Consider the following 17449-nt stretch of genomic DNA (forward strand, 5'->3'; position numbering starts at 1 on the left):
ACTCTGATCCCTGTATAATCTCTAAGAGAAATTATAAACATTTCTCACAGCAAGCTTTTATCCTTGACTTATATCACTCTGAGCTTTTATCCACTTGCTGCTTTCTGGACCCGGTTTTAGCCCTTGCTTTTTTCTCTTCTATTGTTACCACTATGTCTGATAAACATGCCCCGCTTAAGAATCACAGAGTAAGAAACCGAACCAGTTCTTGGTTCTCTCCTGAATTGTCAGGTCTTTTCCTGCAAAAGAATCGGGCCTGGGCCTTGGCGAGGAAAACAGGTACTCCAGCTGATTGGCTGTTTTTTAGGCAATTGAGAAATAAATGTACTGCAGCTGTCAAAAAGGCAAAATCAAATTACTTCCTTAATGCTATGACAGATTCTGCAGGAGATCCTGCAAAATTCTGGAAAACCGTTAATTCACTGAAACGGGGGAATTCTGCTGTTTCTCTTCCTAAGCAAATTACCTCAGACTTCTGTATTCTAACTGAAAAAAATGATATTTGTGATGCTTTTAATAAGCATTTCATCTCTGCTGGTTTTTTATTTGAAAGGAAAAGTGGACTTTGTGGTACTGGCCAGTTAGTTGATTTTTCGTCTTGCTTTTCAACCGTTACTCTGAAAAATGGTAACCCTGTTTTTAGTTTCCAGAAAATAACTGAAGCAGAGGTTCTAATTTCCCTGTGTGCCATTGATACTAAGAAATCCTTAGGCGCTGACAATTTAGACCCGTACTTACTTAAGTGTGCTGCACCTATTTTTGCTGGTTCAGTAACACACATTTTTAATCTAACATTAAGCACAGGAAATATCCCTAAGGTGTGGAAAGCAGCTTTTGTTCTGCCATTACATAAGGGAGGTGACGGTAGTGATTTGGATAACTATCGACCCATCTCTAGGCTCCCTTGTCTGGTAAAGATTCTAGAATCTATAGTCAACAAACAGTTACAATCTTTTCTTTCTGCTAACAGTATTCTTAGTACCAATCAATCTGGTTTTTAGATCTAAACACAGTACCACATCGGCCACTATGCTTGTTGTAAATGATATTGCAAATGCCTTAGGATAGAAAGCACTGTGCTGCGTTGTTTGTAGATTTGTCAAAGCTTTTGACACTGTAGACCATGCTATCCTTTTGAGTAAGCTGTCATCTATAGGACTGGGCACTGATGCCTGCCGATGGTTTTATGACTATCTTAAGATAGAACTCAAGCCGTCATGGTCGTGGGGTCAAGTCTGACCCCTTACAGTTACTTAAAGGGGTCCCTCAGGGTTCAATAATTGGCCCACTATTGTTCTCACTTTATATAAACAACATTGGTGATGATGTCAGATATTGTAAATTCCATTTATATGCAGATGACACAGTGATGTACTCTATTGCTCCAACAGCGGACCAAGCTTTAATGCAGTTGGAGTCTTGATTTTAGGATACTACAGGGGTCTCTTTTACAGCTTAAACTTGTTTTAAACGCTAAGAAAACAAATGTCATGTTTTTTCTCTAGGTCTAAACTCTCAGTTAGAAACACGTTTGTAATCACTAGCTTGGATGGTACTCAAATCAATAAGGTCTCTGCATATAAATACTTAGGGGTATGGTTAGATGATAGGCTTTTTTAAAAAACATGTTACTGAATTGGGAAAAAGCTCAAATTCAAGATAGGATTCCTTTACAGAAACAGGGCTTGTCTGTCCTCTGTAAATAGGAAAAAATTGTGCAGGCTACTTTTATGTCCGTTTTAGATTATGGTGATATTATCTATATGCATGCATCGGCAAACACATTAAAACCACTGGATGCTATTTACCATTGTGCACTCAGGTTTATCACGGGTGATAGTTACAGAACTCATCACTGTATCCTATATCAACATGTGGGTTGGGTCTCTCTATCTGTGAGGCGAGAGCAACATGCTCTCTTGTTTATTTATAAAGCACTTCTTTTAAAACTACCTCCATATATATCATCATTAATTTCCACAAGATGTACTAATTTTAAAACCAGATCACAGATGTGGATTACAATAGAGACTCCTGCGGTCTCCACAGAGTTGGGTAGGACTGCCTTCAGTTCCTTTGCACCTTATTCATGGAACAAACTGCAGATCCAACTTAAGTTAGACACTCTGGTGTCCCTTGCCCATTTTAAAATGCTTATGGAGGATCAATATGATGTTGTCTGTGATTGTTTCTGTTGAATTGTGTATGTTTTGAAATGTTCTTGTCTGTATGTCTAAAACTGTACATGTCAATATGTTTACACAGGGCACAGCCGTAAAAGAGATCCAGGTCTCAGTCTGTTTTCCCTGTTAAAATAAAGATTTAAAAATAATAATAATAATAAAAATAATGTAATGTATCACTAGCCACTTTAAACAATGCCACTTCATATAATGTTTTCATACCCTATATTACTCATCTCATATGTATATACTATACTCTATACCATCTACTGCATCTTGCCATCTTGATGTAATGTATCACTAGCCACTTTAAACAATGCCGCTTTATATGTTTTCATACCCTACATTACTCATCTCATATGTATATACTGTACTCTATACCATCTACTGCATCTTGCCTATGCCGTTCGGCCATCACTCATTTATATATTTTTATGTACATATTCGTATTCATTCCTTTACACTTGTGTGTATAAGGTAGTTGTTGTGAAATTGTTAGGTTATATTACTTGTTAGATATTACTGCATGGTCGGAACTAGAAGCACAAGTATTTCGCTACGCTTGCATTAACACCTGCTAACCATTTGATTTGATTAATGTAATTGGTTCAGAGTTTGCTTTGATATTTTAACCAGCGTGTCATGATCGAGTTTGGTGACAAAATAAATTGGCAGACGGAACCCAAACCGGCTGCGCGCGTGCGCCATCGTGCGCTTTCGTGCATAAATGTATTTTGTCCCCCTACACCAAACGCAATCACGACACGCAGGTTAAAATTTGAAAACAAACTCTGAACCAATGACATTAATTTGGGGACAGGTCGAAAAGCATTAAACATGTATGGCAATTTAGCTAGTTAGCTTGCACTTGCTAGCTAATTTGTCCTATTTAGCTAGCTTGCTGTTGCTAGCTAATTTGTCCTGGGATATAAACATTGAGTTGTTATTTTACCTGAAATGCACAAGGTCTTCTACTCCGACAATTAATCCACACAAAAAACGGCCAACCGAATAATTTCTAGTCATCTCTCCTCCTTCCAGGCTTTTTCATTTTTTAAATTATATGGTGATTGGCATCTACACTTTCACTACAACCGGCAAAACATTTCATCTTTCAATCACCCACGTGGGTATAACCATTGAGGAGATGGCACCTGGGTACCTGCTTCTATAAACCAATGAGAAGATGGGAGAGGCAGGACTTTCAGCGTGATCTGCGTCAGAAATAGGAGTTATATTTTAGCCCTTGGCAACGCAGACGCTTGAAGGCGGTGCGAGCTGTGTGGGTGCAATAATTGAATAACATGGATTTCTAAATTTATTTTGCGACACTCGCGCACGCGACGTGTCCGGGTCAGCCCTTGGCAACGCAGACAGTCGTTGGCGCGCGCGAGCAGTGTGGGTGCAATAATTGAATAATATAGATTTATACATTTATTTTGCAACGCACGCGATGCGAGCGGTGTAGTCAGCCTGTAAGGCGCTAAAGAGGGTAGTGCGTACAGCCCAGTACATCACCGGGGCCAAGCTTCCTGCCATCCAGGACCTGTATAATAGGCGGTGTCAGAGAAAAGCCCATTAAATCGTCAGAGACTCCAATCACCCAAGTCATAGACTGTTTTCTCTACTACAGCACTGTACGGAAAGCCGTACCGGAGCGCCAAGTCTAGGATCAAAAGTACGCTGTTGGTACTCGCTGTTTATTATCTATGCAGTCACTTCACCCCTACCTAAGTGTACAAATTACACACACTGACTCGGTACCCCCTGTATATAGCCTCGTTATTGTTACTTTAGTTTGTTATATTTTCTTAACTCTTGAATTGCACTGTTGGTTAAGGGCTGGTAAGTAAGCATTTCACCGTAAGGTCGACACTTGTATTCGGCGCATGTGACAAATAAAGTTTGATTTGTCAATAGTTACCAGTCATATACCCCACCCATTTAAAAAAAAAAATCTTAAAATGTGGTTTTAAACCTAATTTTAACCACACTGCTAATCTTATGCCTACCCTTAAAATAAGACAAAGTTAATTTTTACAATATAGCCAATTTTGACTTTGTGGCTATGGTAGGTAGCTCGCAAACTATTGGAAACTCGAGCTGGTGGGGCGTGTTGGAATCCAAGCCCATGCGCGAGCAGCAACGACAACATAACATTTGCAGCTAATTCAGTATATACCAAACAACACTTGAAATAACCCTAATGCAAAAGCAACATCCCTCAATTTCAGCATCAGTCAAAAAGTCTGGTCTAATTTAGCTCGACTTACCAAGTGTCAAATGCAGACAGGCTAACAGATGTCTTGTTATGAGTTACAAAATATGATGTGGTAAATATTAAAACAACTGGCTCGCTAGCTAAATCCCAATGAAATTGGTTGGCATGCTTATTCGTTTAACATCTCTACGCGCCGCAAACAACACGGCTGGAACATTAACATTTTTCCCAGCATGCAATTTTGAAGGAATCAAAGTTGGTTGTTTTTAATATCGTGGCATTCATAAACAATTTAGATTAACGAATGTTCCAACTCAATTCCTTGATTAAAACAATCAAATGTAGCGTTGTAATCTTCAAATGCATGAAATACCCACAATGCGCCACAGTAAAAGTCACAGGCTTTACACTGCAGCTCCAGTTTTTCAACGTTACTCGCTATCCGGCACCCCTGGGATGAACTGTAAAATGGTTAATGGTAAGGGTTAAGGCAAGGGGTTTTAAGGTTAGGGATAGCACTAACCGTTTCTAAACCCAGAGCATTTAAAAATATATATATTTAGACAGGGAGTCAATGCTAAAACCAAAGTCTATTTTCTAGATTAGACCCGTTTAGCACAATACACATTAAACTACACATACACATTAGACTAGAGCGAGTGGGGTTATGGGTTGAGATTCTGTACACGGTGGTGGCTGGTGGGATCATCATAACTATTATCCAATCAGAACCCCCAAAAATGCTACATACAGGCGTGGTTGTGGTTTTAAACCTAATTTTAACCACACTGCTAATCTTATGCCTACCCTTAAAATAAGACAAAGTTAATTTTTACAATATAGCCAATTTTGACCACACTGCTGGCATTCATGAATACCAATGAAATGAATGCCAAATGCCCACTTGACCTAGTATAATAATGTATTTATGTATTATTTAATACTGTAATACCAGTACAATTAACAACTATCAAAGACACTCATTACTAACCAGACTGAGTCTTAGCAAAAGTGGATACAATACCATTTCTGGTTAAAAAATGTAGTGGTATCAGCAGTTGGAAAACTTAGCAAGCAATTAACTGACAAGTAGCTACAGAAAGTCTCCTGATAATTCCTACTATGAATAGTAGGACTACGTTCAAGCAAAGATTGTGGAACATATGCAGTGTAAAATGTGTAATCAATGCTCACAAAATAAAACACAAACAACTTTGAGTCACATTTATTAATTGAAATCTGAGTCATATTTGCCTCAGCTTTAAATACAGCTGCTAGCATATTGTTTTCAAATGGCCTGTTAAAGTGGTTCAAAACTAAACATTTTATGAAGTACAAGTAAAAAAAGCAATATTTCTTATTTTGTCACAAATCAGTGCTACAACTTTAGATTCTCTGTGAGTGTTGAGTGACAATGACACGCCATAATTGTTTTCCAGTTTCTTGATGGATGGTTCTAGATCTGAATTCTATAGCCTCCTTAAACTCCATCAGCCTTCATTGTGAATCTCAGATATGTTGTCAATGGACTGCAGCAGTTGAGATACTAGACAAAGAGTTTCTGCTCCTGTAAGTAATTGCCTGTGGACAGAATCAAACCGAAAACCTGGTCATAGAACTTGGAGCAAATACCACAATGTTTAATTATGGTTAGAAAACACTATGAACTGATCTTGCACGTTGCATTTTACCAAATACCCACACAATCAATATGAGGAACTGTGTATTCACATCTGTATGTAGATGACACTATGGAAGAGAAACCTTACTTGATGGAAGTCTCAGCATTGAGTGCTGCTTTGTTAAGGTACTCCGAGGCCACTTGCGCATTGTGTTTCATTGTATTTAAGGCAGCTGTCTCTCTAGCTCGAAGTCTCTCATTCTCATATCGGCACCCCTCTACTTGGCCCTGCAATATAAAGAGTATCACATCATGCAACAGTGTTTCCTCTAGGATTTTTTCCAGCAGTGGTGGCAAGGGTTGCGCTGCTAACATTAGCGCAATGTCATGCTAGCTGTTTCCATAGATACACTTCCAGTTATTGAGCCAACAACTATCGATTTGAAAGCGTGTCTCGGGCAAAAAATAATAATAATAATAATATACATACATACACTGGAGTGGACAAAGCATTAGGAACATTTTCTCTAATATGGAGTTGCACCCCCTTTTGCCCTCAGAACAGCCTTAAATTGTGGGGAATGGACTCTACAAGGATGCTGGCCCACATTGACTTCCACATTGACTTCAATGCACAGTTGTATCAAGTTGGCTGAATGTCCTTTGGGTAGTGTACCATTCTTGAAATACAAGGCAAACTGTTAGTGTGAAAAACCCAGCAGCATTGCAGTTCTTGACACACTCAAACCGGTACGCATGCTACCTACAACCATACCCCGTTCAAAAGGCACTTAAATCTTTTGTCTTGCCCATTCAACCTCTGCATGGCACACATACACAATCCATGTCTCAATTGTCTCAAGCTTAAAAATCCTTCTTCAACCTTTCCCCTCCCCTTCAATTTACGTGATTTAACAAGTGACATCAATAAGGGATCATAGTTATCACCTGTTCAGTCTTTGCCAAGGAAAGAGCAGGTGTTCCTAATGTTGCATACACTCAGTATGTATGCATGTACACTATCGTTCAAAAGTTTAGGGTCACTTAAAAATGTCCTTGTTTTTAAAAGAAAAGCAAATTTTTTGTACATTAAAATAACATCAAATTGATCAGAAATACAGTGTAGCCATTGTTAATGTTGTAAATGACTATTGTAGCTGGAAACGGCATATTTGTTTTATGTAATATCTACATAGGTTAAATGGATACACAGGCCTACACAGGCCCATTATCAGCAACCATCACTCCTGTGTTCCAATGGCACGTTGTGTTTGCTCATCCAAGTTGATAATTTTAAAAGGCTAATTGATCATTAGAAAACCCTTTTGCAATTATCTAAGCACAGCTGAAAACTGTTGTTCTGATTAAAGAAGCAATAAAACTGGCCTTCTTTAGACTAGTTGAGTATCTGGAGCATCAGCATTTGTGAGTTCGATTACAGGGTCAAAATGGCCAGAAACAAAGAACTTTCTTCTGAAACTCATCAGTCTATTCTTGTTCTGAGAAATGAAGGCTATTCCATGTGAGAAATTGCCAAGAAACTGAAGATCTCATACAATACTGTGTACTACTGCCTTCACAGAACAGCGCAAACTTGCTCTAACCAGTATAGAAAGAGGAGATGGAGCACCGGTGCACACCTGAGCAAGAGGACAAGTACATTAGAGTGTCTAGTTTGAGAAAGACGCCTCACAAGTCCTCAACTGGCAGCTTCATTAAATAGTACCCACAAAACACCAGTCTCAATGTCAACAGTGAAGAGGCGACTCCGAGATGCTGGCCTTCTACGCAGAGTTGCAAAGAAAATGCCATATCTCAGACTGGCCAATAAAAATAAAAGATTAATATGGGCAAAAGAACACAGACACTGGACAGAGGAAGACTGGAAAAAAGTGTTAGGGACAGACTAAGTTCGAGGTGTTCGGATCACAAAGAACATTTGTGAGACGCAGAAAAAAATGAAGATGCAGGAGGAGTGCTTGACGTCTTCTGTCAAGCATGGTGGAGGCAATGTGATGGTCTGGGGGTGCTTTTGTGGTGGTAAAGTGGGAGATTTGTACAAGGTAAAAGGGATCTTGAAGAAGGAAGGCAATCACCCCATTTTGCAACGCCATGCCATACCCTGTGGACGGCGCTTAATTGGAGCCAATTTCCAACTACAACAGGACAATGACCCAAAGCACAGCTCCAAACTTTGCAAGAAATATTTAGGGAAGAAGCAGTCAGCTGGTGTTCTGTCTATAATGGAGTGGCCAGCATAGTCACCTGATCTCAACCCTATTGAGCTGCACTTAGAAAGGACATTTCTAAGTGACCCCAAACTTTTGAACGGAAGTATATATATACAGTGGGGCAAAAGAAGTATTAGTCAGCCACCAATTGTGCAAGTTCTCCCACTTAAAAAGATGAGAGGCCTGTAATTTTCATCATAGGTACACTTCAACTGTGACAGACAAAATGAGAAGAAAAAAAATCCAGAAAAATCACATTGTAGGATTTTTATGAATTTTTTGCAAATTATGGTGGAAATAAGTATTTGGCTCAATAACAAAAAGTTTATCTCAATACTTTGTTATATACCCTTTTGTTGCAATGACAGAGGTCAAACGTTTTCTGTAAGTCTTCACAAGGTTTTCACACACTGTTGCTGGTATTTTGGCCCATTCCTCCATGCAGATCTCCTCTAGAGCAGTGATGTTTTGGGGCTGTTGCTGGGCAACACAGACTTTCAACTCCCTCCAAAGATTTTCTATGGGGTTGAGATCTGGAGACTGGCTAGGCCACTCCAGGACCTTGAAATTCTTCTTACGAAGCCACTCCTTCGTTGCCCGGGCGGTGTGTTTGCGGATCATTGTCATGCTGAAAGACCAGCCACGTTTCATCTTCAATGTCCCTTGCTGATGGAAGGAGGTTTTCACTCAAAATCTCACGATACATGGCCCCATTCATTCTTTCCTTTACACGGATCAGTCGTCCTGGTCCCTTTGCAGAAAAACAGCCCAAAGCATGATGTTTCCACCCCCATGCTTCACAGTAGTATGGTGTTCTTTGGATGCAACTCAGCATTCTTTGTCCTCCAAACACGACGAGTTGAGTTTTTACCAAAAAGTTCTATTTTGGTTTCATATGACATTCTCCCAATCTTCTTCTAGATCATCCAAATGCTCTCTAGCAAACTTCAGACGGGCCTGGACATGTACTGGCTTAAGCAGGAGGACACGTCTGGCACTGCAGGATTTGAGTCCCTGTGGCGTAGTGTGTTACTGATGGTAGGCTTTGTTACTTTGGTCCCAGCTCTCTGCAGGTCATTCACTAGGTCCCCCCGTGTGGTTCTGGGATTCTGCTCACCGTTCTTGTGATCATTTTGACCCCACGGGGTGAGATCTTGCGTGGAGCCCCAGATCGAGGGAGATTATCAGTGTCTTGTATGTCTTCCATTTCCTAATAATTGCTCCCACAGTTGATTTCTTTAAACCAAGCTGCTTAACTATTGCAGATTCAGTCTTCCCAGCCTGGTGCAGGTCTACAATTTGTTCTGGTGTCCTTTGACAGCTCTTTGGTCTGGCGATAGTGGAGTTTGGATGGTGACTGTTTGAGGTTGTGGACAGGTGTCTTTATACTGATAACAAGTTCAAACAGGTGCCATTAATACAGGTAACGAGTGGAGACAGAGGAGCCTCTTAAAGAAGAAGTTACAGGTCTGTGAGAGCCAGAAATCTTGCTTGTTTGTAGAGTGACCAAAACTTATTTTCCGCCATAATTTGCAAATAAATTCATTAAAAATCCTACAATGTGATTTTCAGGATTTTCTTTCTTCCATTTTGTCTGTCATAGTTGAAGTGTACCTATGATGAAAATAGAGGCCTCTCTCATCTTTTAAGTGGGAGAACTTGCACAATTGGTGGCTGACTAAATACTTTTTTGCCCCACTGTATATATTTAAATACCACATGTTTTGCTGCGTTGGCCACCTCTGATAAATTAATATAGGGGAAACACTGTGCAAACATATGTCAATGGAGCTAATCATGCAGTAACACCAGTAAAAGTCAAACCTGTAATTGATGAAGCTCCTGTTTGAGTTTTGACACAATGTTTTCACCCTTCACTGCTCGTTTCTGTCAAGAAGAAAAGGTCCAAGTAATGAATAAGACTTCACATCAACACACTTCTGTTTAGTAACTAATCATGACATTTCCTTGTAATCTTAGTGAGCTATACATTGCATTGAGAAAGTATTCAGACCACTTTACTTTTTCCACATTTTGTTATAGCCTTATTCTAAAATTGATTAAATTAATGTTTTTCATCGATCTACACACACGATACCCCATAATGACAAAGTGAAAAAGGTTTAGAATTTTTAGCAAATGTATTAAATCAAAAAGAAACCTTATTTACAGTTGTCAGAAGTTAACATACATTTAGGTTGGAGTCATTAAAACTCGTTTTTCAACCACTCCACAGATTTCTTGTTAACAAACTATAGTTTTTGCAAATCGGTTAGGACATATACTTTGTGCATGACACAAGTAATTTTTCCAACAATTGTTTACAGTCAGATTATTTCACTGTATCACAACTCCAGTGGGTCAGAAGTTTACATTCACTAAGTTGACTGTGCCATTAAACAGCTTGGGAAATTCCATAAAATGATGGCATGGCTTTAGAAGCTTCTGAAATGCTAATTGACATCATTTGAGTCAATTGGAGGTGTACCTGTGGACGTATTTCAAGGCCTACCTTCAAACTGAGTGCCTCTTTGCTTGACATCATGGGAAAATCAAAAGAAATCAGCCAAGACTTCAGAAAAAATATTGTAGACCTCCACAAGTCTGGTTCATCCTTGGGAGCAATTTCCAAACGCCTGAAGGTACCACGTTCATCTGTACAAACAATAGTACGCAAGTATAAACACCATGGGACCACGCAGCCGTCAACCGCTCAGGAAGGAAACACGTTCTGTCTCCTAAAGATGAACGTACTTTGGTGCGAAAAGTGCAAATCAATCCCAGAACAACAGCAAATGACCTTGTGAAGATGGAGGAAACAGGTACAAAAGTATCTACATCCACAGTAAAACGAGTCCTGTATCGACATAACCTGAAAGGCCGCTCAGCAAGGAAGAAGCCACTTCTCCAAAACCGCCATAAAAAAGCCAGACTATGGTTTGCAACTGCACATGGGGACAACAATCGTACTTTTTGGAGAAATGTCCTCTGGTCTGATGAAACAAAAATAAAGCTGTTTGGCCATAATGGCCATCGTTATGTTTGGAGGAAAAAGGGGGAGGCTTGCAAGCCGAAGAACACCATCCCAACCGTGAAGCACGGGGGTGGCAGCATCATGTTGTGGGGGTGCTTTGCTGCAGGAGGGACTGGTGCACTTCACAAAATAGATGGCATCATGAGGCAGGAAAATTATATGGATATATTGAAGCAACATCTCAAGACATCCGTCAGGAAGTTAAAGCTTGTTCGCAAATGAGTCTTCCAAATGGACAATGACCCCAAGCATACTTCCAAAGTTGTGGCAACATGGCTTAAGGACAACAAAGTCAAGGTATTGGAGTGGCCATCACAAAGCCCTGACCTCAAGCCTATAGAAAATTTGTGGGCAGAACTGAAAAAGCGTGTGCGAGCAAGGAGGCCTACAAACCTGACTCAGTTACACCAGCTCTGTCAGGAGGAATGGGCCAAAATTCACCCAACTTATCGTGGGAAGCTTGTGGAAGGCTACCTGAAACGTTTGACCCAAGTTAAACAATTTAAAGGCAATGCTACCAAATACAAATTGAGTGTATGTAAACTTCTGACCCACTGTGAATGTGATGAAAGAAAAAAGCTGAAATAAATAATTCTCTCTACTACTACTTCTAACATTTCACATTCTTAAAATAAGTGGTGATCCTAAATGACCTAAGAGAGGGAATTTTTACTAGGATTAAATGTCAGGAATTGTGAAAAACTGAGTTTAAACGTATTTGGCTAAGGTGTATGTAAACTTACGACTTCAACTGTACATAAGTATTCAGAACCTTTGCTATCAAATTAAATTGATTGGACATGATTTGGAAAGGCACACACCTGTCTATAGAAGGTCCCACAGTTGACAGTGCATGTCAGAGCAAGAGATTGAAGGAATTGACCGTAGAGCTCCGAGACAGGATTGTGTCTAGGCACAGATCTGAGGAAGAGTACCAAAAAATGTCTGCAGCATTGAAGGTCCCCAAGAACACAGTGGCCATCATTCTTAAATGGAAGAAGTTTGGAACCACCAAGATCATTCCTAGAGCTGGCCACCTGGCCAAACTGAGCAATCGGGGGAGAAGAGCCTTGGTCAGGGAGGTGACCAAGAACCCAATGGTCACTCTGACAGAGCTCCAGAGTTCCTCTGTGGAGATGGGAGAACCTTCCAGGACAACCATCTCTACCAGTCAGACGGAAGCCACTCCTCAGTAAAAGGCACATGACAGCCCGCTTGGAGTTTGCCAAAAGGCACCTAAAGACTCTCAGACCATGAGAAACAAGATTATCTGGTCTGATGAAACCAAGATTAACCTCTTTGGCCTGAATGTCAAGCATTACGTCTGGAGGAAATCTGGCACCATCCCTACGGTGAAGCATGGTGGTGGCAGCATCATGCTGTGGGGATGTTTTTCAGCAGCAGGGACTGGGAGACTNGTCTGGAGGAAATCTGGCACCATCCCTACGGTGAAGCATGGTGGTGGCAGCATCATGCTGTGGGGATGTTTTTCAGCAGCAGGGACTGGGAGACTAGTCAGGATCAAGTGAAAGATGAACTGAACAAAGTACAGAGAGATCTTTGATGAAAACCTGCTCGAGCGCTCAGGACCTCAGACTTGGGAGAAGGTTAACCTTGCCACAGGACAACAACCCTAAACACACGACCAAGACAACGCAAGAGTGGCTTCAGGACAAGTCTCTGAATATCTCCCAAATACAGGTGTGCCAAGTTTGTAGCGTCATACCCAAGAAGACTCGAGGCTGTAATCACTGCCAACGGTGCTTCAACAAAGTACTGAGTAAAGGGTCTGAATACTTATGTAAATGTGCAAAGTTTTTATTTTTAATACATTTGCAAAAAAAATGCTTTGTCAGTATAGGGTATTGTCTGTAGATTGAGGAAAAAAACATTTAATCAATTTTAGAATAAGGCTGTAACAACAAAATGTGGGAAAAGTCAAGGGGTCTGAATACTTTCCGAATGCACAGTATTTCACATCTTCTAGATGATCAGTGAACAAAACATATTCTTAAATCCTTGATAAACTGATGAAGTAGAAGAAAGAGGGACAGGTGCATACGGTCATTAACTGCAGGTTCTGCTCTACGGAGTGGACCATGGTCTCTAAAGCCTGAGCCTCCCTCTCCTCCTGCACTCTTCTCTTCTGCAACTCATCTGTGAGGTGTCGAATTCTATGGGTCAGTCAGAGACATGATGATGAGCATAGGTTAAACATTCATTAAATAGCATGAACATGTGTACAATTGACATCTTAAATATACATGTAAAGAGTGATATTCAAAGCATTACTCCCATGCCATAACATAATATACGGGCTTTAACACCATCCCCTAAATCCCTCTCACACTCCAGGAAGGTCTGTTCTCAGCAGACCATATCACTTCTGTCCACCTACCTTTGATCATCCTTGTCAGACTTTTTCACAAGATATTTAATGTTATTCCTGAGCTGCGTATTTTCCTCCCTCAGCTTTAAAAGAGAAACAGAAAATACAAAATAAAGGACTTGTGGCCAATCACATGGGGGGGTACACTACAAAGTAGGATCCGTGAGTTAGCCAGCTAACTTTGCTAAAACAACCATTAATAAGCAGCCTCAGATCCACTTTAATAACTCTACCTACATGTACAGTCGTGGCCAAAAGTTTTGAGAATGACACAAATATAAATTTTCAGTATGCTGCCTCAGTTTGTATGATGGCAATTTGMATATACTCCAGAATGTTATGAAGAGTGATCAGATGAATTGCAATTAATTGCAAAGTCCCTCTTTGCCATGCAAATGAACTGAATCCCCCAAAAAACATTTTCACTGCATTACAGCCCTGCCACAAAAGGACCAGCTGACATCATGTCAGTGATTCTCTCGTTAACACAGGTGTGTGTTGACGTGGACAAGGCTGGAGATTTCTCTGTCATGCTGATTGAGTTTGAATAACAGACTGGAAGCTTCAAAAGGAGGGTGGTGCTTGGAATCATTGTTCTTCCTCTGTCAACCATGGTTACCTGCAAGGAAACACGTCCCGTCATCATTGCTTTGCACAAAAAGGGCTTCACAGGCAAGGATATTGCTGATGGGTAAGATTGCACCTAAATCAACCATTTATCAGATCATCAAGAACTTCAAGGAGAGTGGTTCAATTGTTTTGAAGAAGGCTTCAGGGCGCCCAAGATAGCCCAGCAAGCGCCAGGACCGTCTCCCAAAGTTGATTCAGCTGCGGGCTCGGGCCACCACCAGTACAGAGCTTGCTCAGGAATGGCAGCAGGCAGGTGTGAGTGCATCTGCACGCACAGTGAGGCGAAGACTTTTGGAGGATGGCCTGGTGTCAAGAAGGGCAGCAAAGAAGCCACTTCTCTCCAGGAAAAACATCAGGGACAGACTGATATTCTGCAAAAGGTACAGGGATTGGACTGCTGAGGACTGGGGTAAAGTCATTTTCTCTGATGAATCCCCTTTACGATTGTTTGGGGCATCCGGAAAAATGCCAACAGTAAAGCATCCTGAGACCATTCATGTGGTTGCTTCTCAGCCAAGAGAGTGGCCTACTCACAATTTTGCCTAAGAACACAGCCATGAATAAAGAATGGTACCAACACATCCTCCGAGAGCAACTTCTCTCAACCATCCAGGAACAGTTTGGTGACGAACAATGCCTTTTCCAGCATGATGGAGCACCGTGCCATAAGGCAAAAGTGATAACTAAGTGGCTCGGGGAACAAAACATCGATATTTTGGGTCCATGGCCAGGAAACTCCCCAGACCTTAATCCCATTGAGAACTTGTGGTCAATCCTCAAGAGGCAGGTGGACAAACAAAAACCCACAAATTCTGACAAACTCCAAGCATTGATTATGCAAGAATGGGCTGCCATCAGTCAGGATGTGGCCCAGAAGTTAATTGACAGCATGCCAGGGAGGATTGCAGAGGTCTTGAAAAAGAAGGGTCAACACTGCAAATATTGACTCTTTGCATCAACCTGATGTAATTGTCAATAAAAGCCTTTGACACTTATGAAATGCTTGTAATTATACTTCAGTATTCCATAGTAACATCTGACAAAAATATCTAAAGACACTGAAGCAGCAAACTTCGTGGAAATTAATAATTGTGTCATTCTCAAAACTTTTGGCCACGACTGTACATATTACCTCAATTACCTCAACTAACTGGTGCCCCTGCACATTGACTCTGTACCGCTACCCCCTGTATATAGCTACGCTATTGTTATTTTACTGCTGCTCTTTAATTATTGGTTAAGGGCTTGTAAGTAAGCATTTCACTGTAAGGTCTACACCTGTTTTATTTGGCACATGTGACAAATAAATGTTGATTTGATAAAATAACTGATTTTCTGCTTAATTAAAAAGCTAAACTTGGATTTGTGATTTTGTTTGTTGAGTCAATTAGACCATGCCCATTTCAAGCTTGTTTAAAAAAAAAAGTAAAGTTATTTTAGAATATTTTGGCAACTTAGCTGACTAACTAATTGATACCCCTATGACTTCCAGTTTGAAGGGAAGTGCATCTGTAAGCAAAGAGAGAGATACGAAAATAACCTTTTGTTGATCCCTATGGCCATTCTCTGTACTACTCTTCTTGGTCTTGTAGAAGAGCTCTGCCATGGATGTCTCGTCATCTCCCTCATAGTTCACTGGTGCCCTCCTGTACTGGGGGGTCTTTGGTGAGAATTCTTCAACCACCTGCCATACAGATAAGGAAGTATCCTCTTCTTCCTCTGTGCACAGGGAAGACTGACCCGAGTATGTGCTGCTGTCTGCTGCTGCAGTGCCACACAGTCTAAATTCATGCGCCTCCTCAATGGCTGATGGCTGGTAACTCCCAGCCCACTCCTTTGTCTCATTGTCCAGAGACTGAGGAAACGGTGCGGGGTCTATGTAAAAGTGACCCTGGAAGTCTTGATCGAAGCTCTTAGGGCCCGGGATAGTATATTCCCCCTCTGCCAGGAATGGGCGCCCATATGCCTCCTATAACACAAAATGCAGCAGTAAGAATATAGGTCACCTTCACATAAAAATTACATCAAAAGTAATAATCTGAACAGTCTGACCATCTTTTCAGACTTTGAATATTATGCTGTGACATTTTTCCAATGAATGAACACCTCCAATGACCTAACACCAAATTACATGCATATGCTTTGTAACAGTTCATCTCTGGGATTGAATGTAACAGTGGTTCATTTAAAATGATCAGCACCTTTCGCGTTGGGTACTTCTTCTCATCTGGATCCCCTTGGTTTTTACTGCGGATGAACTCTTTGAAGGAAAAGGGATTCATATCATCACCATCTTCTCGGACTTCATCTATGAAATAAGACATATCGGTACATATTTGGATGATAGTAATTTTCAAACTGTCTAGTTGTCATTATTGGAGAAATACAAGAGTTGGACAATGTTGTGGATGTGTGGGGGGCAATGCCCCTACTCCAAGTGCCATGTGATTTGTAATGACCTGTGAGTCCAGAATGTCTCACTAAATGACAGCACCGTGCCAGAGTACTTTGACCAGGGGGAAGCGTGCCCCCTACTGGCCATCCAACACCATGCCAGCAGCATGATTTCAAACAACCACCCAGGCCAAACACAGCAGAGGTTTTAAACCGAACACTAATAACACACGCTGATCACCCTTCGATGGCGTTGAATAGATGTGCCCCTGCCTTAGATAGATGGGATGTGTGTTGTCTCATACAATGATGTGAATATTAAGTAGCCTATGTCATCTGGACAATGATCAACTAGCTACTATAGCTAGCTTAGTATCTATACTGGATTTGCTATGGAATTAACAACTTACCATCTTCAATAATAAGAGTTTTTGCAGATGTTTTATGCTTTGCCATGTTGATGGTTAACCAGTCAATCGGCGATGGAATGGTAGCTAGCTAGAAAGGAAAGCTAGCGTTAGCTAGGTTGCGAAAAACAGAAGTGTGACACGGTCCATTTGATTATTAACTCCCGAAATAATGCAGCTACTTGCTAATAACTCGATGTAGACAAAATGACTTGTCATAAGAATGGTAATTGATCAAAATTACATTGTCCACATCAGATGTGTATATCCATGCAGCAAACGTTAGCTAGCTGCTGAAAATCACGTGGAAAATCCTAAACTTCTCACTTGCTAAAATTC

The 17449-nt window shown here is 40.8% G+C and overlaps 2 protein-coding genes across 2 annotated transcripts in view; both read right to left on the bottom strand.

Moving 5' to 3' along the window:
* Nucleotides 1-4615, bottom strand: part of LOC111975118 (snRNA-activating protein complex subunit 4-like) — a 29457-nt gene extending 24842 nt beyond the window's left edge. Inside the window, exon 1 of the mRNA XM_024003295.2 lies at nt 4457-4615. The gene's annotated coding sequence lies outside the window, so the exon portion shown is untranslated. The remainder of the gene's footprint in view (nt 1-4456) is intronic.
* A 998-nt stretch (nt 4616-5613) lies between these two features.
* Nucleotides 5614-17437, bottom strand: LOC111974925 (endosome-associated-trafficking regulator 1-like). Its single transcript, XM_024003005.2, has 9 exons — nt 17355-17437; nt 17114-17201; nt 16511-16617; nt 15850-16278; nt 13689-13762; nt 13353-13464; nt 10081-10143; nt 6174-6313; nt 5614-5985 (listed from the first exon to the last, which is right to left on the bottom strand). Exons 2-9 carry the CDS (start codon nt 17157-17159, stop codon nt 5895-5897), a joined length of 1062 nt encoding a protein of 353 aa, XP_023858773.1. The 5' UTR covers nt 17160-17201; nt 17355-17437; the 3' UTR covers nt 5614-5894.
* Nucleotides 17438-17449: the final 12 nt, after the last annotated feature.

The sequence above is a fragment of the Salvelinus sp. IW2-2015 genome, linkage group LG15, assembly GCF_002910315.2.
Source record: "Salvelinus sp. IW2-2015 linkage group LG15, ASM291031v2, whole genome shotgun sequence".
Lineage (NCBI taxonomy): Eukaryota > Metazoa > Chordata > Actinopteri > Salmoniformes > Salmonidae > Salvelinus > Salvelinus sp. IW2-2015.

Coding starts and splice junctions, on each gene's coding strand:
- LOC111974925 (XM_024003005.2), bottom strand. CDS start 17,159: ATGGCAAAGCATAAAACATCTGCAAAAACTCTTATTATTGAAGATG. Junction 6,314..10,080: donor AGGAGCTTCATCAATTACAG/GTTTGACTTTTA, acceptor TTTATATTGCAG/GGCCAAGTAGAGGGGTGCCG. Junction 5,986..6,173: donor AATGCTGAGACTTCCATCAA/GTAAGGTTTCTC, acceptor TTCTGTCCACAG/GCAATTACTTACAGGAGCAG.